This window comes from Calonectris borealis, chromosome 2 (assembly GCF_964195595.1).
Source record: "Calonectris borealis chromosome 2, bCalBor7.hap1.2, whole genome shotgun sequence".
NCBI classification, from domain to species: Eukaryota; Metazoa; Chordata; class Aves; order Procellariiformes; family Procellariidae; genus Calonectris; species Calonectris borealis.
In genome coordinates, this window is record NC_134313.1 from 982,456 (window position 1) to 1,007,747 (window position 25,292).

Genomic DNA, 25,292 nt, shown 5'->3' on the forward strand with positions numbered 1-25,292 from the left:
TGGGGGAGGCCCCGCCCCCGCCCCATCCCCCTCCCCGCGGCGCCCATCCCCCCGAGCTGGAAAAACTCCGCGCCGTTTTTATTCCCTCCCCGGGGTTTTTATTCCCTCCCCGGGGTTTTTATTCCCTCCCCGGGGTTTTTATCCCCTCCCCGGGGTTTTTATCCCCCCTTCCCCGCCGCGGGCGGCCATTTTGCGGCCCTGCCCCCAGTGCGGCGGGGAGGGGAAGGCGAGGGGGGGGGGGGGAGAGGCCCCACCCCCGCCCCATCCCCCACCCCGCGACGCCGAGCCCACAGAACCCCCCGAGCTGGAAAACTCCCTGTGGTTTTTATTCCCTCCCCGTGGTTTTTAATCCCTCCCCTCCCCGCCGCGGGCGGCCATTTTGCGGCCCGGCCTCCAGTGGGGCGGGCAGGGAGGGAAGGGGGGGGGTGGGGGGGGGGTGGGGAGAGGCCCCGCCCCCGCCCCTACTTCTGGGTCTGGAATATAAAAAGGCGCAGGTTGATGTTCTTGGCCGCCAGCAGTTTGTTGCACTCGACGGAGTCGCGGATGGGCAGGGGCAGGTACTCGGTCTCGTTGCTCTCGTTGCTGAAGAGGAAGTGGTAGATGACGGGGCGGATGCGGACGTCGTCGTAGGGCCCCTCCAGCAGCAGGAAGCTGCACTCCAGCGGGGCGCTGGCCTTGCTCTTCAGCAGCAGCTGGAAGGAGAGGGTGCGCTTGCAGGAGAGGTTGGGGTTGCGTTCCGAGTCGTTGACGCGGGCCTTCAGCACCCAGGTCTGGTTGAGGACGGTCAGGCGCGGCGTCTCGTAGTAGAGGCGGGTGATGAAGTCGTCGGTGCGGTAAGGGCGGAATTGCACCTCTGCGGGGGGGGAGGGGGGGGAAGAGAGGTCAGGGGGGGTGGGCTCGAGGGGGAGATCCCGGGGCGAGGGGGAGCGCGAGAGGGGATTCCGAATTCCAGAGGGGATTCGAGAGGGAAATTCAAATTCGAGAGGGAATTTCAAGTTTGAAAGGGAATTCGAGAGGGGATTCGAGAGGGAAATTCAAATTTGAGAGGGAATTTCAAATTCGAGAGGGAATTCAAGAGGGAATTTCAAATTCGAGAGGGAATTTCAAATTCGAGAGGGAATTTCAAATTCGAGAGGGAATTTCAAATTCGAGAGGGAATTTCAAATTCGAGAGGGAATTCGAGAGGGAATTTCAAATTCGAGAGGGAATTCGAGAGGGAATTTCAAATTCGAGAGGGAATTCGAGAGGGAATTTCAAATTCGAGAGGGAATTCGAGAGGGAATTTCAAATTTGAGAGGGAATTTCAAATTCGAGAGGGAATTCGAGAGGGAATTTCAAATTCCAGAAGGGATTCGAGAGGGAATTCCAAATTTGAGAGGGAATTTCAAGTTTGAAAGGGAATTCGAGAGGGAAATTCCGAATTCGAGAGGGAAATTCCGAATTCGAGAGGGAAATTCAAGAGGGAATTCCGAATTCGAGCGGGAATTTCAATTTTGAAAGGGAATTCAAGAGGGAATTCCAAATTTGAGAGGGAATTCGAGAGGAAATTTCAAATTCGAGAGGAAATTTCAATTTTGAAAGGAAATTCGAAAGGGGATTCCAAATTCGAGAGGGAATTCCAAATTCGAGAGGGAATTCCAAATTCGAGAGGGAATTCCAAATTCGAGAGGGAATTCGAGAGGAAATTTCAAATTTGAGAGGAAATTTCAATTTTGAAAGGGAATTCGAAAGGGGATTCCAAATTCGAGAGGGAATTTCAAATTCGAGAGGGAATTCGAGAGGGAAATTCCGAATTCAAGAGGAAAACTCCGAATTCGAGAGGGAATTCCAGAGGCATTTCAAATTCGAGAGCGAATTCAAGAGGGAATTCCAAATTCGAGAGGGAATTCGAGAGGGAATTCCAAATTCAAGAGGTAATTTCAATTTTGAAAGGGAATTTGAGAGGGAATTCAAATTCAAGAGGGAATTTCAATTTTGAAAGGGAATTTGAGAGGGAATTCCAAATTTGAGAGGGAATTCGAGAGGAAATTTCAAATTTGAGAGGAAATTTCAATTTTGAAAGGAAATTCGAAAGGGGATTCCAAATTCGAGAGGGAATTCCAGAGGCATTTCAAATTCGAGAGCGAATTCAAGAGGGAATTCCAAATTCGAGAGGGAATTCGAGAGGGAATTCCAAATTCAAGAGGTAATTTCAATTTTGAAAGGGAATTTGAGAGGGAATTCAAATTCAAGAGGGGATTCCAAATTCGAGAGGGGTTTCGAGAGGGGATTCCAAATTTGAGAGGGGATTCAAGAGGGGATTCGAGAGGGGATTCCAAATTCAAGAGGGGATTCGAGAGGGGATTCCAATTTTGAAAGGGAATTCGAGAGGGAATTCCAAATTTGAGAGGGAATTCGAGAGGGATTTCAAATTCGAGAGGGAATTTCAAGTTTGAAAGGGAATTCGAGAGAGGATTCCAAATTCGAGAGGGAGTTCGAGAGGGAAATTCAAATTCGAGAGAGAATTTCAAGTTTGAAAGGAATTCGAGAAGGAATTTCAAATTTGAGAGGAAATTTCAATTTTGAAAGGGAATTCGAGAGGGAATTTCCAATTCGAGAGGGAATTTCCAATTCGAGAGGGAATTTCCAATTCGAGAGGGAATTTCCAATTCGAGAGGGAATTTGAGAGGGAATTTCAAATTTGGGAAGGAATTTCAAGCTTGAAAAGGAATTTGAGAGGGGATTCCAAATTCGAGAGGGGATTCCAAATTCGAGAGGGGATTCCAAATTCGAGAGGGGATTCCAAATTCGAGAGGGGATTCCAAATTCGAGAGGGGATTCCAAATTCGAGAGGGGATTCCAAATTCGAGAGGGGATTCCAAATTCGAGAGGGGATTCCAAATTCGAGAGGGAAATTTCAATTTTGAAAGGGAATTCGAGAGGGAATTCCAACTTCGAGAGGGAATTCCAACTTCGAGAGGGAATTCCAACTTCGAGAGGGAATTCCAACTTCGAGAGGGAATTCCAACTTCGAGAGGGAATTCCAACTTCGAGAGGGAATTCAACACAGAATTTCAAGTTTGAAAGGGAGTTCAAGAGGGAATTTAAAATTCGAGAGGGAATTTGAGAGGGAATTTAAAATTCGAGAGGGAATTTGAGAGGGAATTTCAAATTCGAAAGGGAATTCGAGCAGGAATTTCAAATTTTCAAGAGGGAATTCCAAATTCGAGAGGGAGTTCGAGAGGGAATTCCAAATTCGAGAGGGAGTTCGAGAGGGAATTCCAAATTCGAGAGGGAGTTCGAGAGGGAATTCCAAATTCGAGAGGGAAATTCAAGTTTGAAAGGGAATTCGAGAGGGAATTTCGAATTCGAGAGGGGGCTTGAAAGGGAATTTTGAGCTCAGAAGGGGAATTCGAGCTCAGAAGGGGGCTCGAAGGGGAATTTTGAGCGCGAAAGGGGAATTCAAACAGGAATTTCAAATGGAAAAGGAGGTTCAAATTTGAAAGGGAATTCAAGAGGGAAATTCAAAAGGGAATTCAAACCCCCCCCCCCTCCCCCCCAGATATCCGGCCCAGCCTCCGGCAACCCCGGCCGGCCGCTCCCCCTCGCCGCAATCCCCGCTCAAACCGGTGCCGAAAGCGAAGCCGCGACCCGGGACTGAACCTCACCCCCGCGATTAAACGTAACGACCCGGCGCAGCCGCGCCTACGGCCACGCCGCGCCTACGGCCGGTCGGCGACGGGAGACGGTGACGCGAGGGGCAGCTCCCGGCCACTGGCTGCTGAAGGGCTTCACCAGCGTCCGGCAACCGCCACCGCCTGCCAAAAGGCTCCAGTGTCCTACGGCATGCCGGCATCCACCACCGGCTGCGAAAGGCTTTACCAGCATCCTACCGCGTGCCGACAAATGCCACCGGCTGCGAAAGGCTTCACCAGTGTCCTACGGCGTGCCGGCAACCACAACTGGCTGCCAAAACACTTCACCAGCGTCTGACGGTGTGCCGGCAACCAACATCAGCTGCCAAAAGGCTTTACCACCGTCCTACTGCGTGCCAAGAACTGTCACCAGCTGCCAAAAGGCTTCACCAGCGTCTGACGGCATGCCGGCAACCAACACCGGCTGCCAAAAGCCTTTACCAGCGTCCTACGGCGCGCTGGCAAGTGCCACTGGTTGCCAAAAGGCTTCACCAGCGTCCTACGGCATGCCGGCCACCAGCACCAGTTGCCGAAAGCCTTTACCAGCGTCCTACAGCGTGCCAGCAACCAACACCGGCTGCCAAAAGGCTTCACCAGCGTCCTATAGCGTGCCGGCAACCACAACCGGCTGCCAAAACACTTCACCAGCATCCGACGGCGTGCTGGCACCCACCACCGGCTGCAAAAGGCTTTACCAGCATCCTACCGCGTGCTGGCAAGTGCCACCAGCTGCCAAAAGGCCTTACCGGCGTCCGACAATGTGCCGGTAACCAGCACCGGCTGCCGAAAGGCTTTACCAGCATCCGACGGCGTGACGGCAACCACAACCGGCTGCTGAAAGGTTTTACCAGCGTCCAACAGCGTGCCGGCAACCAACGTTGGCTACCAAAAGGCTTCAGTGTCCTACGGCATGCCGGCATCCGCCACCGGCTGCGAATGGCTTTACCAGCGTCTGACGGCGTGCCGGCAACGACCATGGCTCCCGAAAGGTTTTACCAGCGTCCGACAGCGTGCCGGCAACTGCCACCGGCTGCCAAAAAGCTTTACCAGTGTCCTACCGCGTGCTGGCAAGTGCCACCGGCTGCCGAAAGGCCTTACCGGCATCCGACGGCACGGCAGGACAGACAGACAGGATACGGTTCGGGTAGTAAGGCAAAATTTATTGGATCAGCCGTACAACCAGCGAGCGAGGCGGCGTGGCGAAGCACCGCCGCGCGGCACAAACACCGGTGACGCGACCCCGAGGCTCCCGGCACGGGTACGCGGCACCGAGACGCTCCCGGCTCGGCGCTGGCGCAGGCGCCGGGGGGCTTAGGGAGGAGCCGGGCGCTCGCCGTCTCGGCGTAGGGACCGTGGGCTCGCCGAGCGCAACCGCGAGCGCAAGGGAGGGCGCGGTGCCCCTCGCCCGCACTTACACCGTCGTCGGCGCTTCCAGGAGAGAGAGAGGGAGAGGAGAGAGCCCGGCCGGCAAAACCTGGACAGAGGAGGGGGATCAGTTATTCCAGCCACGTTCCCATCGCCGGGATCCGCTGCCGTCACCGCAGCCCAGCACCGCGGCGTCTCGGCACCGAGCTGCCCGGCTTTACCAGGGCTGAGCCCCGGCACGGGGGACGCGGGGTCCGGAGCGTGGCCGGGCTGCCGCAGCCCGAGCTCCCGGTACAACCCGGCTGCAAAAAAGCCTGGGCCGCTCTCACCGGATCCCCCGATCGCATCCGGGGCAGCGACGCCGCGGCGAGACGTACGACCGTTTTCCTCTCGCCTTAATTTGGCGTTTAAAGTAAAAACCGGCTTTAGGCGGCGGTTCTAGGCCCGGTTTTAATACCGATGTACCAAGGAAAGATCCGGCTTACCTGCGGCTTAAACGGGGCCGCTATCGGCTAAGTCCCGCTCTGCCCCGGTGCAAACACAACCGCCGCGGCACCGGTAGCTTTCCGGCGGGTGGGAGAGGGGTTCGGTAAAACCCCTCGGCAAAGCAAGAACGGCGGGAAGGCGCCGGCGAGGGAGGGGGTGAAGGCGAAACCGGATAAAACACCCCAAGAAACGGCACATTCCCGGTTTGGGTTTGAAACCCCCATCGGCCGGAACCGAAACGTCGTCGCGTGCTCGGCGAAGCCCTTTCGCCGCTACCGAATCGATGGCGGCGCGAGATAAAAATCAGGGTTTCGGGTAAAAGGGAAAAGGGGGCGGGAGGAGGCGCGGCAGAGGGGGCGGGGGGGGGGGCGAGGCGGTACCTGTGTAGCCGATCTTCTCGAAGCTGAGCAGGCTGAAGATGCTGTTGTAGAGCTGCATTTCTTTTTTCCTCGTTTGGTCCATTTCGTCTAAAATCTCCATCAGCTCGTTACCGGTTTTGGTGGGGTGGGTGCACTCGGCTTCGTGCACCGACAGCTCGTGGTAGGGACCCTGCCACGGGCACCCGATCCGCTTGTATTTGCACTGGGTCACCCTGGGACAGCGGAGGGGGGCGGGGAGAGAAAAGACGGGTGAATATTCACCGAATCGGGAAGCCGAGCGGAAAACGAGGCGGAGGACGGCACGGATGCTCGCTCCTGCCGTCATCCGGGTGATTTTTGGATCCAGCGGCACCGGGTGAGATGGGAGCAAGACCGGCAAATCCGGGAGATCCGTTTCACACCCCGGGGAAAACCGTCGGGTAGCGCCTGCGCCGCAGCGCGACGGCTTCCCGTGGGGCACCGGCAGCTGCCGACCGGGCACGGTCGCCGGCAGGGAGGGAGGGGGGGCTCTGCCGCACGCCGAAGCGGCGCCGCGTCCTCCCCCAAACCACCCAAGGGAGGGGGGACGCAGCCGGTGGGCGTTTGGCGGCAGCACCCCGTGAAACGGGGGCTGGAGGGGGCACGGGGCGCTGCTGAGCGCCGACGGCTTCACCGCAACACCGGAGCCGGCTCCGGCAGCGCGTGCAAACCGGAGAAACCCTCCTCCCCGCGACGCCCCCATTGCGGGGGCGGGGGGGGGGCTCACCACCATCCCAGCCCCGGCTTCACCGGGACCTCCCCGTGAGGTTTCCCAAACCCCACGTGTGTCTCCGTAGCGGGTCGGCGGAGCACCGCGAGCCACGCCGGCACACCGCCGGCGCCGTAGGGAAGGGAAGAGCTTTACCTGTCCTGGCACTCCTCCTTCTGGTGCCTCTCCAGGAGGGAGCGGGGGAACTGCTGCATGCAGAAGCCGCACTCGGAGGGCAGCTCGCTGACGGCTTTTTCCACGGCCAGATTCCGGCAGCAGAGGCTCTTACTGATCTCGCACCGGCAATTTGGGCAAGTGGCTTGTTCCTCCTTTAGCCGCGCGTCCGCCAGGAGGTGGATGAAGCAGCCGGCGCACATCAGGTGCCCGTTGGTGCACTGGGAAAGAGAAGGAAAGCGTTAGACTCCCACGGGATTCACCGCGGAAGGGAAACTGAGGCACGCGAAGGCAAAAGGAAGCGAATTCGGAGCATACGGCGGGGGAGAAAAGACGCTTTGCCGGCTCCGCGTCCTCCCGAAAACGCACCCCGGCACGCGGCTCCCTGCCGCCGGTCAAGCCCCGGCGTTTCTGCGGAGCCGGAGGGCCTCGGCCGGCTCACGCACCGGCCTGGACACGGCGCTTCCGTCGTTAGGACCGACCTCGTTTGCTTCGCACGGGAGGGGAAGGGAAAGGCTTCATCCCAGCTCCCCTCCTCCTCCTCCTCCCCTGGTTCCCATCCATCCTGCGGGAATCCAATTCCCCACGTCTGGAAGCGGCGGGGGGCGGGGGGCGTAAGCTACCCCCCACCCCACGGCACTCGGGAGAACCAAACAGAGCCGGGGAGAGGGGTCGGAGCCCCCCGCAGCAGGGAGCGCGGGGGATGACACCAAAGTGGGGGGGGGGGGGGAGCTTCCCCCGCTCCCTGTATCCCCCAGCTCCGTGGGATCCGGAAGGTTCCGCGGCTGCCACGTTAGTGCCGACAGGTTTGGCGGAGTCGAGACCCTCCCCGTTAAACCGGCGGGATCAGCACGAATCCCCCCCCCGCGAGGGAAGATCCAGACAAATCCACCGGCAAAGCGACGGGAACCGGCTCCGAGGGCTCGGATCACCGGGATGGGACTCGGGTCTCCGACCGGCGCAGCGAATCCGCCTCTGCGCCGGGGTGCCCGCACGCCGAGGACCAGCTCCGGAGCCGAACGCGGCATCCGCATCCCCGCGGAGAGCTGGGAGCACGATAAAAATAAGAAATAAATCCGTTTTACTCCAATTCATCGACGTTTCGACGACGAGAGAGGATCTACGTCGGCTTCGCTCCGCCTTGCCGGAATCGCCCTCTCCTTCCGGCACGCAGACGCGATGCCGGCAGCGCCTCGGGCACCGGAGCGATCCCAATCCACCCCGAAAACCAGAGGGAAAGAGCAAAGAGCCAGCGTCGGATTTCCGGAGTTTGCCGGAGGCGACGCGCCGGGAGAAGCCGTCCTCGTCACCGCGGGCGGTGGGGGCGAAGGCGTCGCCCACAGAACACCCGGCGGGGCGGGCGAGGGCATCACCAAATCCATCGGGAGCTGCCGGATGGCAGACGGCATCCGAGTTGGATGCTTCCTCCATCATCTCTGGTGCCAGGAGGGATCATTCAAGGGACACGCGGCTGTTCCCAACGGATGGGAAAGCTCCCGCCGGCGGCTTCGGGCTCCGGCGGTGAAAACCCTTCCCTTGAATCCGGTGGGAGGCCGGAGCTGGAACGCCGTCACCTCCAAGACGAGCTCCATGAGCAGCCGGGGACGCCGCAGCGGGGTTCCGCCCGTCGCAGGGGGTCACCCCCCCGCCCCCCCAAAATTCCAGCAAGATTCCTGCCAGCGGGATGGCCGGGAGCTCGTTAACCGCCTCCCGGGAGCGCCGGGAAAACCTTTAATCCTCAGCCAGGATGGGAAAGGCCTGACCCTGCCGCAGGGATTAGCGCCCGATCTGCTTACCCGGGACATCCATTGTTCCGGCTCCAAAAGATTTCGGAATTTTCCCTCCTGCCGGGCCCGGAGCGCGGCAGTCGGGCATTAATCCGGCCCCGCCGCGATGCTGCCGAAACGCGGTTACGGGATGCGGTTCCCACCTCCGACGGCTTCGGGATGAGCGCGGCTAAAAACCCCTTACGGTTTTAGGCTCGGCACGGCCCCGGTGAGCCGCCGGCTTCCCCCGCGGTGCCTCGTCGCTACCGCGCTAAAAATACCGGCAAGCGAGCCAAAACAAGAGGCGACCGCCGGCTGAGCGCTCCCACAACCGCGGCGGTGACGGCGGCGGCTCCTCCTCGGCGCGAGCGTGTAATTACAGCCGCTCGTTAGCGCTTCGGCCCTGACGAACCCACCCGACGGGCTGCTCGGGGAAAGCGCCGGCGCGGCCACGCCACCGGCCGATACCACGGTCGCTCCCGGTTTTAATTACATCCCCGGCAAAGCCCTCGTCATAAATAATTAAACAGGGGGACGAGTGACCGCAGGAGCGAGGAGGAAGAGGAGGCCGTGACGAAGGACGCAGCCCCCCCGCCGGGCACGCAGAGCCGGTTCGGCAAGCGCCGGCACCGGATCGGTGGGGATCTCTCACCAGGCGCGGCTCCGGCGAGGTTTTAATGCTCTTAATCATCACCGCCGAGGGGATCCCCCCTCCCCGAGGCAGCGGCCATCTTACAGCAACCCCCCCCCCCAAAATTAACCCCCCAAACGAAGCGGGGGGGGGGGGGGCGTCCCCCCGGCTTTGCCGCCACCGCGCCGGCACCGGATACTCTTCGTATGCGACCGGCGAAGCGTAACGTCACCGAGGGGATGACCTTCGCGGCCGGGCTCTGCCACCGCCGCAACCGACAGCCAACCGGCACGCGGCCGGCACCGCGGGCTCTGCCGGCGGAGCACCCAGCGGCCGTGGCGGCGGCTCTGCCGGCACCGCGGGCTCTGCCGGCGGAGCACCCAGCGGCCGTGGCGGCGGCTCTGCCGGCACCGCGGGGCTGCCGGCGGGTCCGCGTGCCGCGAAATGGATGCTGGCCGGAGGGAAGCGTGCCGGCGCCTTTACGTAACCGGCGGTTCCGCTCTGCTGAGCGCCGGCGGTGCCCGTCCCCGCTCCCTGTCGGGACCCTCAGGGTGGGCAGGGGGATCCCCCGGGGTGGCACAAACTGGGATAAACTGGGAGAAGGGGGGTGAACCCAACCCCCCCTTGGGGTCACTGGGGAGGGGGTGGGGGAGGCCGAGCGGTGGATGCTGCGGTTCTGGGGGGGGGCTCAGGGTGCTGGGGGGGACGGGGGGGTCTGGAGTCCTCAGGGGTGGGTGGGGGGACCCCCAGGGTCCCTGAAGGGGGAGGGGACCCTAAAGCCCCCAAGCAGGGGGGTGGGGGAGCACCTGAAACCCCCCGTGAGTGGCGGGGGGGAGGGGTGTCAGGGGAGCCCCCCCCCCCCAGCAGGGTGGGTGCCCAAGGGGCCTGGGGGGAGTCAGTGGCCCCCCGGGTGAAAGCAGCTGGGGTGGGGGTCCCCCGCCGGCACGGGGTGACAGGGATGGGGGGGCCCCCCTGGGTTGTGGGGGGGTGTCCAGTGCCCCGGTTTGGGGGGGGGGGCGGGGCACGGAGAGATCGATGGGGGACAACAAGGGGGGGGGCGGTGGCCGATGAGGGGACAAGGTGGCCCCGGGGGGGGGGGGTCGGTGGCCGCCGGGGAGGCTCCGGGGAGCGGGGGGGGGGGTGTCGGTGGCTGCCGGGGAGGCCCCGGGGAGGGAGTCGGTGGCCGATGAGGGGACAAGGTGGCCCCGGGGGGGGGGCAGTGGCTGCCGGGGTGGCCCCGGGGGGGGGGGTCGGTGGCCGCCGGGGAGGCTCCGGGGGGGGGGGTCGGTGGCCGCCGGGGAGGCTCCGGGGGGGGGGGGGGGTGTCGGTGGCTGCCGGGGAGGCCCCGGGGAGGGGGTCGGTGGCCGTTGAGGGGACAAGGAGGCCCCAGGGAGGGGGTCGGTGGCCGATGAGGGGACAAGGTGGCCCCGGGGGGGGGTCGGTGGCCGATGAGGGGACAAGGAGGCCCCGGGGGGGGGTCGGTGGCCGATGAGGGGACAAGGAGGCCCCGGGGGGTGGGTCGGTGGCCGCCGCGGAGGCCCCGGGGCCCGGCCGTACCTGGTAGACCGAGGCCTTGGGCAGGTCGAGGCAGACGGTGCAGCACAGCACGGAGTAGAGCCGCTCCTCCAGCTTGACGCTGCCCGCCGCCCCCTCGGGCCCAGCCGTTCCCGTCCCCGCCGTCCTCAGCCGTTTCTTAGGCGGCGCGTCGGGGTCGGCGCCCGCCTCACCGTGAGGCCGGGCCCCACCGAGCAGCGAACCCGCCTCCTCGGCGCCGCCCGTCTCGCCCGGGCCGCCCGCTACCGCCGCTGCCGCGGGGCCGGGGAGGGCTGCGGAGGGGGCGGAGGGGGCGGCCGGGCCCCCGCCGGCCTCACGATCCTCCGCCCCGGACATCATCGCCGCCGCCGCCGCCGCCGCCTCACCCCGCCGCCACCGCCGCCGCCATCTTGGCCGTTCCCCCCCCCCCCGTCTCCTCCCCCGACCCCGCCCTCCCGGCCCGTCAGGGCCACCGCCAATCACCGCTCGCGGGAGGCGGTGCCGGCGCTGAGGTGACCAATGAGAGGACACGCCGACGCCGGCGCCACGCCCCCCGCCGGGCCTGGAGTCGCAAACTTCAACGCCATCCTCCCCCCCCCCCCCCCCCCCCCGCCCCGGCCGCCTCCGCCTGAGGGAGGTGGAGGGGCGGGGCCCGGCGCTACGTCACAACGCGAGCAGGCCAATGGGCGAGGGGGCGCCCGAGGGGGCGGGGCCTGCCCGAGGGGGCGGGGCGGGGAGCTCCCGGTGGGGGCGGGGGGCGCTCCCCAGTGCGGCCCAGTACAGCTCAGTGCGGTCCAGTGTCCCCCAGTGTGGCCCAGTGCCCCTATGAATGGCCCAGTACAGCCCAGTACGGCCCAGTGCCCCCCAGTGCGGCCCAGTGTACCCCAGTGTGGCCCAATGCCCCCCGGTACGGCCCAGTACAGCCCAGTACGGCCCAGTGTGGCCCAGTGCCCTCCGTGACCCCAGCATTTGGCGCCCCACAGGTACGGGAACCCAACAAACCCACCCCAGTGCCCCCAGTCCCCCTGTGACCAGTGACCCCAGTGCCCCCCAGCCCCAGTGTCACCCATGTTCCCAGTGCCCCCCAGCCCCAGTGTGACCAGTGTCCCCAGTCCCACTGTGCCCAATGACCCCAGTGCCCCCCAGCCCAGTGCGACCAGTACCCCCAGTGACCCCAGTGCCTCCAGCCCCAGTGTGACCAGTACCCCCAGTGCCACCAGTCCCAGCATGGCCAGTGACCCCAGTGCCCCCCAGCCCCAGTGTGACCAGTGCCCCCAGTGCCCCCAGTGTGACCAGTACCCCCAGTGCAGTCCCAGTGTCCTCTGTGCCCCCAGTGCCTCAGTGCGACCAGTACTCCCAGTGCCCCCAGTGCCCCCCATGCCAGTGTGACCAGTGCCCCAGTGCCCTCCAGCCCCAGTGCAACCAGTGCCTCCGGTGTCCCAGTGCCCCCAGTGTCCCAGTACCCCCAGCCTCAGTGTGACCAGTATCCCCAGTGACCCCAGCCCCGGTCTGACCTACGCCCCCAGTGCCCCAGTACCCCCAGTCCCAGCATGACCAGTGCCCCCAGTGCCCCCCAGCCCCAGTATGACCAGTACGACCAGTACCCCCAGCCCCAGTGTGACCAGTGCCCCCAGTGCCCCCCAGCCCCAGTATGACCAGTGCCCCCAGTGCCCTCCAGCCCCAGTATGACCAGTACTCCCAGTACCCCCAGCCCTAATGTGACTAGTGCTCCCAGTGCCCCCCAGCCCCAGTATGACCAGTAGTACCAGTACCGCCAGCCCCAGTGTGATCAGTGGCCCCAGTGCCCCCCAGCCCCAGTATGACCAGTGCCCCCAGTGCCCCCCAGCCCCAGTATGACCAGTACTCCCAGTACCCCCAGCCCCAGTGTGACCAGTGCCCTCAGTGCCCCCCACCCCAGTGTGACCAGTACCCCCAGTTCCCCCGTGCCCCCGTCCCAGCCCTCCCAGTCCAGCCCACGTGCCAGGGACCCCAGGGTGCTGTGCCAGGGACCCAGGGTGCTGTGCCGGGGACCCCAGCCCCAGGGTGCTGTGCCGGGGACCTCAGGGTGCTGTGCCAGGGACCCCACCCCAGGGTGCTGTGCTGGGGACCTCAGGGTGCTGTGCCAGGGACCCCAGGGTGCTGTGCCAGGGACCCCACCCCAGGGTGCTGTGCCAGGGACCCCAGGGTGCCACATCAGGGACCCCAGCCCCAGGGTGCTGTGCCGGGGACCCCAGGGTGCTGTGCCAGGGACCCCAGGGTGCCACATCAGGGATCCCAGCCCCAGGGTGCTGTGCCGGGGACCCCAGGGTGCTGTGCCAGGGACCCCAGCCCCAGGGTGCTGTGCCAGGGACCCCAGGGTGCTGCGCCGGGGACCCGAGGGTGCTGTGCCAGGGACCCCAGGGTGCTGTGCCGGGGACCCCAGGGTGCTGTGCCAGGGACCCCAGCCCCAGGGTGCTGCGCCGGGGACCCCAGGGTGCCACATCAGGGACCCCAGCCCCAGGGTGCTGTGCCGGGGACCTCAGCCCCAGGGTGCTGTGCCAGGGACCCCAGGGTGCTGTGCCGGGGACACCAGCCCCAGGGTGCTGTGCCAGGGACCCCAGGGTGCTGTGCCGGGGACCCCAGGGTGCTGTGCCGGGGACACCAGCCCCAGGGTGCTGTGCCAGGGACCCCAGGGTGCTGTGCCGGGGACCCCAGGGTGCTGTGCCGGGGACACCAGCCCCAGGGTGCTGTGCCAGGGACCCCAGGGTGCCACATCAGGGACCCCAGCCCCAGGGTGCTGTGCCGGGGACCCCAGGGTGCTGTGCCGGGGACCCCAGCCCCGGGTGCCACCTCTCCCGGCCGAGGCGGCGCGGGTGCCGCATGTGCCATGGTGGCCCCGCCGGGTGCCGTCACCGTCCCAGAGCCCCAGCCCCGCGCTAACGAGGGCCCTTAACGAGCGCCCACCCCACCGGCAGGAGGGCGACCGCCGGTAACGCCACCCAAGTGACACCCATAGGCGCCCGTACCGGGGAACGGCCGTCACCGCCTTTACTGCTCCCCGCCGCCCGCCGCCGGCACCCACCGCGCCTCAGCCGCCGCCCGGCCGCTGCGCCCGCAGCGCTCGCTGCAACGCCAGGTTCCCGACCGCCAGCACCCATGGGTGCCGGGATGGTGGCAACAAATTCCCGGCGGCCAGGAGGAGGCCACCGAGCACCCCGGGCCCGTTGCCGGTGAGGACGGCGAGGGTGAGGACGCTGGCGGCGGTGAGGAAGGTGACGGCGCGGGCGGCCAGCAGCCGAGCCTCCTCCGGTAGCCGCGCGGCAACGGGTGCCAGCGCCGTGGCCGCCCCCAGCAGCAGGTTGCCGGTGGCCCGGTCGCCGCTGAGCCGGTGGAAGCCGAAGGCCACCAGGGGTTGGCCCAGCATGGCCGAGACCCAGGCGCCGGGCAGGGGGTCGGGGTCCCCCCCCGGGGTCCCCCCCCCGCGCCAGCCGGGTTCCAGGGCGTCGTTCGCCGCCGCCAGCGCCTGCAGCAGGAACCCGGCCACCGGCCCCGCCGGCACCTGCGGGGAGAGGGGGCGGGAGGGGACCCATGGGTGGCAGGGACCCATGGGTGGCAGGGGACCCAGTGACAGGGGACCGATGGGTGGCAGGGACCCATGGGTGGCAGGGACTGACGGGTGACAGGGACCCAGTGACAGGGACCGATGGGTGACAGGGACCCAGGGGTGGCAGGGACTGACGGGTGACAGGGGACCCAGTGACAGGGACCGATGGGTGACAGGGACCGATGGGTGACAGGGACCCAGTGACAGGGACCCATGGGTGACAGGGACCCATGGGTGACAGGGGACCGATGGGTGACAGGGACTGATGGGTGACAGGGGACCCAGTGACAGGGACCGATGGGTGACAGGGACCCAGTGACAGGGACCCAGTGACAGGGACCGATGGGTGACAGGGACCCATGGGTGACAGGGGACCCAGTGACAGGGACCGATGGGTGACAGGGACTGACGGGTGACAGGGACTGACGGGTGACAGGGGACCCAGTGACAGGGACCGATGGGTGACAGGGACCCAGTGACAGGGACCCATGGGTGGCAGGGACTGACGGGTGACAGGGGACCCAGTGATAGGGACCGATGGGTGACAGGGACCCATGGGGGACAGGGACCCATGGGGGACAGGGGACCGATGGGGGACAGGGACTGACGGGTGACAGGGGACCCAGTGACAGGGACCCAGGGGTGGCAGGGACCCAGGGGTGGCAGGGACCCATGGGTGGCAGGGGACCGATGGGTGACAGGGACTGACGGGTGACAGGGGACCCAGTGACAGGGACCGATGGGTGACATGGACCCAGTGACAGGGGACCCAGTGACAGGGACCCATGGGTGACAGGGACCGATGGGGGACAGGGACCCAGTGACAGGGACCCATGGGTGACAGGGGACCGCTGGGTGACAGGGGACCCAGTGACAGGAGACCGATGGGTGACAGGGACCGATGGGTGACAGGGACCCAGTGACAGGGACCGCTGGGTGACAGGGGACCCAGTGACAGGGGACCGATGGGTGACAGGGACCGATGGGTGACAGAGGACCCAGTGACAGGGGACTGATGGGTGACAGGGACCGACGGGTGACAGAGGACCCAGTGACAGGGACTGATGGGTGACAGGGACCCATGGGTGACAGGGACCCATGGGTGACAGGGGACCCAGTGACAGGGGACCGATGGGTGACAGGGACCAATGGGTGACAGGGACCCGGTGATAGGGACTGATGGGTGACAGGGACCCATGGGTGACAGGGACCCGGTGACAGGGACTGATGGGTGACAGGGACCCATGGGTGACAGGGACCCGATGACAGGGACCCATGGGTGACAGGGACCGATGGGTGACAGGGACCAACGGGTGACAGGGACCGACGGGTGACAGGGGACCCAGTGACAGTGACAGGGACCCATGGGTGACAGGGGACCGCTGGGGTGACACAGGACTGTCCCAGTGACACGGGACTGTCCCAGTGGCATGGGACCAGTACGGGTGACAGGGGACCAGTTGGGTACCAGCTCCCCCCGGTGCCAGGCCCCCGGTACCAGCCCCCCCCCCCCGGTGCCAGCCCCCCCCCGGTGCCAGCCCCCCCCGGTGCCAGCCCCCCCCGCCCGGTGCCAGCTCCCCCCGGTGCCAGCCCCCCCCCGGTGCCAGTCCCACCGGTACCAGACCCCCCCCCCGGTGCCAGCCCCCCCCCGGTGCCAGCCCCCCCGGTACCGGCCCCCCCCCGGTGCCAGCCCCCCCGGTGCCGGCCCCCCCCCGGTGCCAGCCCCCCCGGTACCGGCCCCCCCCCGTGCCAGCCCCCCCGGTGCCGGTGTCCCCCCGCCGCCCCCCCTGACCTGGCGGGCGCGGAGGGCGCACAGCAGGCAGACGGCGCAGAGCAGCGCCTGGGACCCGGCACCCATGGGTGGGGGGGGGGTGTCCCCGGGACGCCCGGGACCGGCACCGGCACTTCCGGCCTCCAGGCGCGACCACCGAGACGCCGCGCTAGAGCGTCGCGATGGGCGGGGCGAAGGGCGGTGAGGTGGGCGGGGTGAGGGGGGCTGGGCGGGGCCAAGCGGGGTGGGCGGGGATACGGGGTGGGCGGTGGGCGGGGAGATGGGCGGGGCCTGGCGGAGCTGGAGGCGGGGCCGTGGGGAACCCGGGGCGCGGGGGGGGGGGAGTGTGCGGGGGGTGCAGGGTGCGTGGGGGGTGCAGGGGTGCGTGGGGGGTGCAAGGGGTGTGCGTGGGGGGTGCAGGGGTGTGCGTGGGGGGTGCAAGGGGTGTGCGTGGGGGGTGCAAGGTGCGTGGGGGTGCAAGGGTGCGCGTGAGGCGTGTACAGGGGTGCGGAGGGGTGCAAAGTGGTGCGTGGGGGGTGCAAGGGGTGCGTGGGGGGTGCAGAGTGCGTGGGGGGTGCAAGGGGTGCGTGGGGGGTGCAGGGTGCGTGGGGGGTGCAAGGGGTGCGTGGGGGGTGCAGGGTGTGCGTGGGGGGTGCAGAGTGCGTGGGGGGTGCAAGGGGTGCGTGGGGGGTGCAGGGTGGGCGTGGGGGGTGCAGGGGTGCGCATGGGGCATCTACAGGGGTGCGTGGGGGGTGCAAGAGTTCGCGTGGGGCGTGTACAGGGGTGCGGAGGGGTGCAAAGGGGTGCGTGGGGGGGTGCAAGGGCGCACGCGGGGCACGCAAGAGAGCGCGTGGGGGGCGTGCAAGGGTGCGTGCGGGATGCAAGAGTGCGCGTGGGGTGTGGGGAGGGGTGCGTGGGGGGTGCCAGGGTGCGTGGGGGGGTGCAGGGGGGGGGGGTGTGTGCAAGGGTGCGTGGGGGTGTGCAGGAGTGGGGGGGGGGTGCGCAAGGGTGCGTGGGGCTGCAAAGGGGTGCGTGGGGAATGCAAGAGTGTGCGTGGGGGGGTGGAAGGGTGCTCGTGGAGTGCGCATAGGGGTGCGTGGGGTGTGCAAGGTTATGGGGGGGGTGCAGGGGTGCCAAGGGGTGCCTGGCACCCTGCAAGCGTGCGCAGGGTGTGTGGGAAGGGGTGCACGGCGCCATCTCATCCCATCCCGTCCCATCCCATCCCATCCCCATCCCATCCCATCCCGTCCCGTCCCATCCTGTCCCGTCCCATCCCATCCCCATCCCCTCCCCACTCCATCCCATCCCATCCCCATCCCATCCCCAGCCCATCCCATCCCATCTCATCTCATCCCGTCCCATCCCATCCCATCCCATCCCCATCCCCATCCCATCCCATCCCGTCCCGTCCCATCCCGTCCCATCCCATCCCATCCCATCCCGTCCCATCCCATCCCGTCCCATCCCGTCCCATCCCATCCCATCTCATCCCAACCCATCCCCATCCCATCCCATCCCATCGCATCCCATCCCCATCCCATCCCATGCAATCCCCTTCCCCATCCCATCCCCATCCCATTCCATCCCCATCCCATCCCATCCCATCTCATCTCATCCCGTCCCATCCCATCCCATCCTGTCCCCATCCCATCCCCATCCCATCCCATCTCATCTCATCTTGTCCCATCCCATCCCATCCCCATCCCCATCCCATCCCGTCCCATCCCGTCCCGTCCCATCCCGTCCCATCCCATCCTGTCCCATCCCATCCCATCTCATCCCAACCCATCCCCATCCCATCCCAACCCATCCCCATCCCATCCCATTCCCATCCCATCCCCATCCCATCCTTACTCCATCCCATCCCATCCCACCCCACCCCATCCCATCCCATCCCCATCCCGATTCCATCCCACCCCATCCCATCCCCACCCCACCCCACCCCATCCCATCCCATCCCATCCCCATCCCATCCCCATCCCATCCCATCCCATCCCCACCCCACCCCATCCCATCCCATCCCATCCCATCCCATCCCCATCCCATCCCCATCCCATCCCATCCCATCCCCATCCCATCCCGTCTCGTCCCATCCCGTCCCATCCCATCCCATCCCGTCCCGTCCCATCCCATCCCATCCCATCCCCATCCCATCCCCATCCCACCCCATCCCATCCCCATCCCGTCCCACCCCATCCCATCCCCATCCCCATCTCATCTCATCCTGTCCCATCCCATCCCATCCCCATCCCATCCCACCCCATCCCACCCCATCCCATCCCCATCCCCATCCCACCCCATCCCATCCCACCCCATCCCACCCCATCCCATCCCCATCCCCATCCCATCCCCATCCCATCCCCATCCCATCCACATCCCATCCCCATCCCATCCCCATCCCATCCCTATCCCATCCGCATCCCATCCCCATCCCGTCCCCATCCCATCCCACCCCATCCCATCCCCATCCCCATCCCCATCCCATCCCATCCCATCCCACCCCATCCCATCCCACCCTATCCCATCCCATCCCACCCCATCCCATCCCATCCCTATCCCATCCCACCCCATCCCATCCCACCCTATCCCATCCCATCCCACCCCATCCCATCCCCATCCCCATCCCATCCCATCCCATCCCATCCCATCCCATCCCCACCCCACCCCATCCCATCCCATCCCATCCCCATCCCCATCCCATCCCATCCCATCCCATCCCATCCCATCCCATCCCCACCCCACCCCACCCCATCGCATCCCATCCCATCCCCATCCCCATCCCATCCCATCCCATCCCGTCCCATCCCATCCCATCGCCATCCCCATCCCATCCCATCCCCATCCCATCCCACCCCATCCCATCCCCATCCCATCCCACCCCACCCCACCCCATCCCATTCCCGCCCCTCCCCGCGGTTCCGGGCCCTCTCCCGGATAAAGCCCGGCGCGGCCCCGCTCCGACCCCCTCCGCTCCCTCCCCCCGGCCATGCCGCCTCCGCCGCCGCCGCCGTCCCGCGACTCCGGGCCCTTTCCCGGCTCCGTCCGGGGGTCCCGGGGCCGCCCCCCGCCCCGGTACCGGCGGCACCCGAAGCCGCCCTACTCCTACCTGGCGCTCATCGCCCTCGTCATCCGCGCCGCCCCCGGCCGCCGCCTCAAGCTCGCCCAGGTACGACCCCCGGGACCCCCCGGGACCCCCCATCCCCCCCCGGGACCTCCCCGGGACCCCCCGGGATCACCGGCACCCCGCAATCGCCCGACCCGGGACCCCCTCCCGGGGACCCTCCTTCCCCCCATCCCCTCCCCGAACCCCCGGGACCCCCCCCATCTCCCCTGGGACCCCCCATGCACCCCCGGGACCCCCGCCCGGGACCCCCATCCCCCCCCGGGACCCCTCCTCGGAACCCCCCGGACGCCCCGGGACCACCGGCACCCCTCAACCGCCCGACTTGGGACCCTCCTTCCCCCCATCCCCTCCCGGAACGCCCAGGACCCTCCCCGTAACCCCCCCCGGGACCCCCCGTCCACCCCCGGGACTCCCCAGGACCCCCCCGGGACCCCCCGTCCACCCCCGGGACCCCCCAGGACCCCCCGGGCCCGCCCCGGGACTCCCCGGGACCCCAGACCCTCCGCCCGCCCCGTCGGGGCTGCGCCGCGTCCCGCGGATTTTGGGGGGCTCCCGTCGCGGAGGGGGGGGCACGGGGGGTGCTGGGGGGGTTGAGGGGGCCCGATCCCGCCCCGGGGGTACCGGGGGGGTCGGGGGGGGGGTGTCCAGCCCCCGGGGGTACGGGGTGGGGCCGGATCCAGCGCTCCCGCCGATGCCCCCGCGGGGGGCAGGATTAGCGGCGCCGGGGGGTCTGTCGCCTCTGTCGCCTCTGTCGCCGCCTCTGTCTGTCGGGACGGCTCCCCTCCCCCCCCACCCGCCGGCTGTGGGGACCCCCCACCCCCGGGGGGACCCCCAGCATCCCAGCCTGGGGGGTACCGGGGGGGGGGTGTCCCGGGGTCGGCGGTCGGTCCCCGGTTGCGGGGAGGGGGGTCCCGGGGTGCAGGGGGGGTCCCCACTGCGGGATGGGGGTTCCAGGGGTCCCACGGGTGGGGGGTCCCCCAGGGCGGAGGTTGGTCCAGGGCTGGGGGGGGGTGCAGGAGGGGGGCTGGATCCAGCCCCGAGGGGGGGGTGTGGGTGCTGTGGGTGCCCCCCCTTGACGCGGCCCCCCCAGATCCTGCAGGAGCTCAGCAGCCTCTTCCCCTTCTTCGGGGGGGGCTACCAGGGCTGGAAGGACTCCATCCGCCACAACCTCTCCTCCAACCCCTGCTTCGCCAAGGTGGGGGCACCCGGGGGGGGCACCCTGGGGGGGGGCACCCGGGGGGGGGTCCTTTGGGGGTGGGGTCCCTTGGGCGGGTCCCTGGGGTGGGGGGCAGGAGGGCTGGGGAGGTCCCATGGGTGGGGGTCGCACTCTGGGGGGTCTGGGTGCCCCCATCCTGGGGTGCAGCTGTGGGTGGGGGTCCCACTGTGAGGGGTCTGAGTGCAGCCATGGGTGGGGGTCCCACTCTGGGGGGGTCTAGGGGTGCAGCTGGGTGGGGGGTCCCATTCCGAGGGGTCTGGGTGCCCTCATCCCGGGGTGCAGCCATGGGTGGGGGTCCCACTCTGAGGGGTCTGGGCGTGCAGCTGGGTGGGGGGTCCCATTCTGGGGGGTCTGGGTGCCCTCATCCCGGGGTGCAGCCGTGGGTGGGGGTCCCACTGTGAGGGGTCTGAGTGCAGCCATGGGTGGGGGGTCCCACTCCGGGGGGTCTGGGTGCCCTCATCCCGGGGTGCAGCCATGGGTGGGGGTCCCACTCTGAGCGGTCTGGGGGTGCAGCTGGGTGGGGGGTCCCATTCCGGGGGGTCTGGGTGCCCTCATCCCGGGGTGCAGCCGTGGGTGGGGGTCCCAACGCAGCCCGTCCCCCCCCCCCCCCCCCCGGCAGGTGCTGAAGGACCCGGCCAAGCCCAAGGCCAAGGGCAACTACTGGACGGTGGACGTGAGCCGCATCCCCCCGGCCGCCCTGCGCCTGCAGAACACGGCGGTGGCGCGGGGGGGGGCGGCCGCCTTCGCCCGGGACCTGGCCCCCTTCGTGCTGCGGGGGTGCCCCTACCCCTCCGGGACCCCCACCCTGACCCCCACCCCAACCCCCGCCCCGGGACCCCCCCCCCGGCGCCGGCGCCGCGGCAGTTCCGGCTTCTCCATCGCTTCCCTGCTCCGAGAATTCCCGGAGGGTGGCGACCCCTCGGGCAAGTCGGGGACCCCCCCGCCGGCATCTGGGGACCCCCCTCCAAGCGGTTTGTGGGGGTCTGCGCCCATCCTCCACCTCGCCGCTCCCCCGGCACCCTCCTGGGTGCCCCCCACGCCGGGTCCCCCCCGGGGTGGGCACTCGGGGGGCTCCGGGGTCCCCAGCTGTGACACCGAGGGGGGGCCCCGCGTGCCCCCCCCCGCCTGGGGGCAGTTGCCCACCTCCTACAGCACCGCCGTGGCCCCCAACGCCGTGGCCCCCCCGAGCGGCCCCCCCTTCCTCGCCCTGCGTTGGGGGGTGCTGCCCCCCGGCCCCCCGCTGCCCCCCACCCCCCAGCCCGAGGGGGGGGCGCAGGCTGTGCCCCCCAACAAGAGCATCTACGACGTTTGGCTGAGCCACCCCGGGGACATCCTGCACCCCACGATGCACGGCTAGCACCCCCCCTTCCCCCCCCCGAGATTGGGGTCCCACTGGGGGGGGGGCTGGGGGAGCCCCTGCACCCGGCTGGGACCCCCCCCCCCGCACCTATTGGGACTCCTCAGCACCCATAAATGACCCTGGCACCCACACTGTCCCCCCCCACCCCCACACGCTGTGTCCCTGTCACCCCCCACCCCCGTGTCACCCCCCACCTCCGTGTCACCCCCCACCCCCGTGTCACCCCCCCGTGTCGTCACCCCCCCGTGTCACCCCCAGCACCCGCTGCCCTCCCCCACCCCCCAGGATGGCACCCAATAAAGAGCAGATGGTGACACCCGTGGGTGCTGTGTGTGTCACGGGGGGGGGGACGACACACAGGGATGGGTGACCCCCCCCCCCGGCCCGGAGCCCCGCGGTGGGGCAGAGCAGTGGGGCAGCCCCACAGCAAAACCCACGCGTGGGGGGGACCGCCCCGCCCCCCACCAGGGGACACCCCCTCAGGCCGTGCCACGCCCCGGCCCCCACCCATCCCCTGCACCCCCACCCCCATCCCCCCCTGCACCCCCATCCCCCCCCGCCCCCTCCCCCCGGCGGTGGCGGCCCCGGGACCCTCTGCACGACAAAGGGCCGGCGGCACCGGGGGGGGAGGGGTGGGAGGATGGGGGGGGGCTGAGAGGCTGCGCCTGGGGGCACTGGGAGCATTGGGGGCACTGGGAGCACTGGGGACATTGGGGGCACTGGGGGCTCTGGGAGCACTGGGGGCGCTGGGGGGACTGGAGGTACTGGGAGCACTGGGGGCACTGGGGGCACTGGGGGCTCTGGGAGCACTGGGGGCACTGGGGGGACTGGAGGTACTGGGAGCACTGGGGGCACTGGGGGCTCTGGGAGCACTGGGGGCACTGGGGGGACTGGAGGTACTGGGAGCACTGGGGGCACTGGGGGCTCTGGGAGCACTGGGGGCACTGGGAGCACTGGGAGCACTGGGGGCACTGGGGGCTCTGGGAGCACTGGGGGCACTGGGGGGACTGGAGGTACTGGGAGCACTGGGGACATTGGGGGCACTGGGGGCTCTGGGAACACTGGGGGCACTGGGGGGACTGGAGGTACTGGGAGCACTGGGGGCACTGGGGGCTCTGGGAGCACTGGGGGCACTGGGGGGACTGGAGGTACTGGGAGCACTGGGGGCACTGGGGGCTCTGGGAGCACTGGGAGCACTGGGGGCTCTGGGAGCACTGGGGGCACTGGGGGCACTGGGAGCACTGGGAGCACTGGGGGCACTGGGGGCTCTGGGAGCACTGGGGACATTGGGGGCACTGGGGACTCTGGGAGCACTGGGAGCACTGGAGGCACTGGGGGCTCTGGGAACACTGGGGGCACTGGGGGGACTGGAGGTACTGGGAGCACTGAGAATATTGGGGGCACTGGGGGCTCTGGGAGCACTGGGGGCACTGGGGGGACTGGAGGTACTGGGAGCACTGGCGACATTGGGGGCACTGGGAGCACTGGGGACATTGGGGGCACTGGGGGCTCTGGGAGCACTGGGGGCACTGGGGGGACTGGAGGTACTGGGGGCACTGGGGGCACTGGGGGCACTGGGGGCTCTGGGAGCACTGGGGGCACTGGGGGGACTGGAGGTACTGGGAGCACTGGGGACATTGGGGGCAGTGGGGGCTCTGGGAGCACTGGGGGCACTGGGGGGACTGGAGGTACTGGGAGCACTGGGGGCACTGGGGGCTCTGGGAGCACTGGGGGCACTGGGGGGACTGGAGGTACTGGGAGCACTGGGGGCACTGGGGGCTCTGGGAGCACTGGGGGCACTGGGGGGACTGGAGGTACTGGGAGCACTGGGGGCACTGGGGGCTCTGGGAGCACTGGGGGCACTGGGAGCACTGGGAGCACTGGGGGCACTGGGGGCTCTGGGAGCACTGGGGGCACTGGGGGGACTGGAGGTACTGGGAGCACTGAGGATATTGGGGGCACTGGGGGCTCTGGGAGCACTGGGGGCACTGGGGGGACTGGAGGTACTGGGAGCACTGGGGACATTGGGGGCACTGGGGGCTCTGGGAGCACTGGGAGCACTGGGGGCACTGGGGGCTCTGGGAGCACTGGGGACATTGGGGGCACTGGGAGCACTGGGAGCACTGGGGACATTGGGGGCACTGGGGGCTCTGGGAGCACTGGGGGCTCTGGGAGCACTGGGGACATTGGGGGCACTGGGGGACACTCTGGGCTCTGGGGGCACTGGGGGCACTGGGGACAATGGGGACACAGGGGGCACTGGGAGCACTGGGGGGCGCTGGGGGCCCTGGAGGAACTGGGAGCAGTGGGGGCTCTGGGGTCACTGGGGGCACTGGGAGCACTGGGGAGCACTGGGAGTCACTGGGGCCACTGGGGGCTCTGGGGGCACTGGAAGCACTGGGGGCTCTGGGGGGTACTGGGGGCACTGGGGACCCTGGAGGCAGTGGGAGCACTGGTCCCAGACCCGGGAGCATAGCGGGGCACTGGGAGCACTGGGGCCACTGGGGGCCCTGGGGGCACTGGGAGTCACTGGGGGCACCGGTGACAGGGCGGGCACTGGGGGGCCCTGAGGGCACTGGGGGGCACTGGGAGGCACTGGGGGGCACTGGGGGCTCTGGGGGCACTGGGAGCACTGGGGGCACTGGGGGCACTGGGAGCACTGGGAGCACTGGGGGCTCTGGGGCAGGGTCGGTGCCGCGGGGCCCCGCTCTGGGCTGGGCTCTGCCCCCCTCCCCCGCCCGCCCCGGGGGGTCGCGGCCGCTGCCGAAGCCCGACCCGACCCCGCGCCTCCGCCGCGGTGCCCGCGGGACCAGCCGGGGCGGGCGGGGGCGGGCCGAGCCGAACCCAGCCGAACCCAGCCGAAACGCGCCGAAGAGAGCCGGGCCGGGAAGGTCGAACCGAGCCGAACCGAGCCGAACCGAGCCGGGCTGGGCCGGGCAGAGCCGAACCCAGCCGAACAGAGCCGAACCCAGCCGAACAGAGCCGAACCCAGCCGGACGGAGCCGAAGAGAGTCGGGCCGGGCCGGGCCGACCCGAACCCAGCCGAACGGAGCCGAACAGAGCCGGGCCGGGCCGGGCAGAGCCCAACCCAGCCGAACCCAGCCGAATGGAGCCGGGGCGGAACGGGCAGAGCCGAACCCAGCCGAACGGAGCCGGGCCGGAACGGGTATAGCCGAACCCAGCCGAATCGAGCCGAACGGAGCCGGGCCGGAACGGGCAGAGCCGAACCCAGCCGAACCCAGCCGAACGGAGTCGGGCCGGGCCGGGCAGAGCCGAACCCAGCCGAACAGAGCCGAACGGAGTCGGGTCGGGCCGGGCAGAGCCCAACCCAGCCGAACAGAGCCGAACCCAGCCGGACGGAGCCGAAGAGAGCCGGGCCGGGCCGGGCAGAGCCGAACCCAGCCGAACAGGGCCGGGCCGGGCCGGACAGAGCCGAACCCAGCCGAACAGAGCCGAACCCAGCCGGACGGAGCCGAAGAGAGCCGGGCCGGGCAGAGCCGAA

The 25,292-nt window shown here is 68.0% G+C and overlaps 2 protein-coding genes across 4 annotated transcripts; one reads left to right on the top strand and one right to left on the bottom strand.

Moving 5' to 3' along the window:
* Window positions 1-305: 305 nt before the first annotated feature.
* On the bottom strand, window positions 306-16,247 carry ZFTRAF1 (zinc finger TRAF-type containing 1). 3 transcript variants are annotated; one of them, XM_075141015.1, is made up of 4 exons: window positions 16,112-16,247; window positions 6,789-7,027; window positions 5,906-6,117; window positions 306-853 (listed from the first exon to the last, which is right to left on the bottom strand). In XM_075141015.1, the coding sequence occupies exons 1-4, from the start codon at window positions 16,175-16,177 to the stop codon at window positions 462-464; spliced, it is 909 nt and encodes a 302-aa protein (XP_074997116.1). In that variant the 5' UTR covers window positions 16,178-16,247; the 3' UTR covers window positions 306-461. The 3 variants fall into 3 exon arrangements, with proteins under 3 accessions (XP_074997116.1, XP_074997114.1, XP_074997115.1); XM_075141013.1 differs by lacking the exon at window positions 16,112-16,247 and adding an exon at window positions 10,761-11,162; XM_075141014.1 differs by lacking the exons at window positions 306-853; window positions 16,112-16,247 and adding exons at window positions 4,754-5,148; window positions 10,761-11,138.
* A 2,829-nt stretch (window positions 16,248-19,076) lies between these two features.
* On the top strand, window positions 19,077-22,007 carry FOXH1 (forkhead box H1). The gene is made up of 3 exons (XM_075144534.1): window positions 19,077-19,256; window positions 20,305-20,409; window positions 21,050-22,007. Exons 1-3 carry the CDS (start codon window positions 19,077-19,079, stop codon window positions 21,785-21,787), a joined length of 1,023 nt encoding a protein of 340 aa, XP_075000635.1. The 3' UTR covers window positions 21,788-22,007.
* The last annotated feature ends 3,285 nt before the right edge of the window (window positions 22,008-25,292 follow it).

What these genes read in the sequence shown, in the direction of transcription:
- ZFTRAF1 (XM_075141013.1), bottom strand. Translation starts at nt 11,096, where the DNA reads ATGATGTCCGGGGCGGAGGATCGTGAGGCCGGCGGGGGCCCGGCCGCC. An exon ending in CCAAGGCCTCGGTCTACCAG is followed by an intron (nt 7,028 to 10,760) that starts GTACGGCCGGGC and finishes TCTCTTTCCCAG; the next exon opens with TGCACCAACGGGCACCTGAT. An exon ending in CGAGAAGATCGGCTACACAG is followed by an intron (nt 854 to 5,905) that starts GTACCGCCTCGC and finishes CCCCCCCCGCAG; the next exon opens with AGGTGCAATTCCGCCCTTAC.
- FOXH1 (XM_075144534.1), top strand. Translation starts at nt 19,077, where the DNA reads ATGCCGCCTCCGCCGCCGCCGCCGTCCCGCGACTCCGGGCCCTTTCCC. An exon ending in GCCGCCTCAAGCTCGCCCAG is followed by an intron (nt 19,257 to 20,304) that starts GTACGACCCCCG and finishes CGGCCCCCCCAG; the next exon opens with ATCCTGCAGGAGCTCAGCAG. An exon ending in CCAACCCCTGCTTCGCCAAG is followed by an intron (nt 20,410 to 21,049) that starts GTGGGGGCACCC and finishes CCCCCCCGGCAG; the next exon opens with GTGCTGAAGGACCCGGCCAA.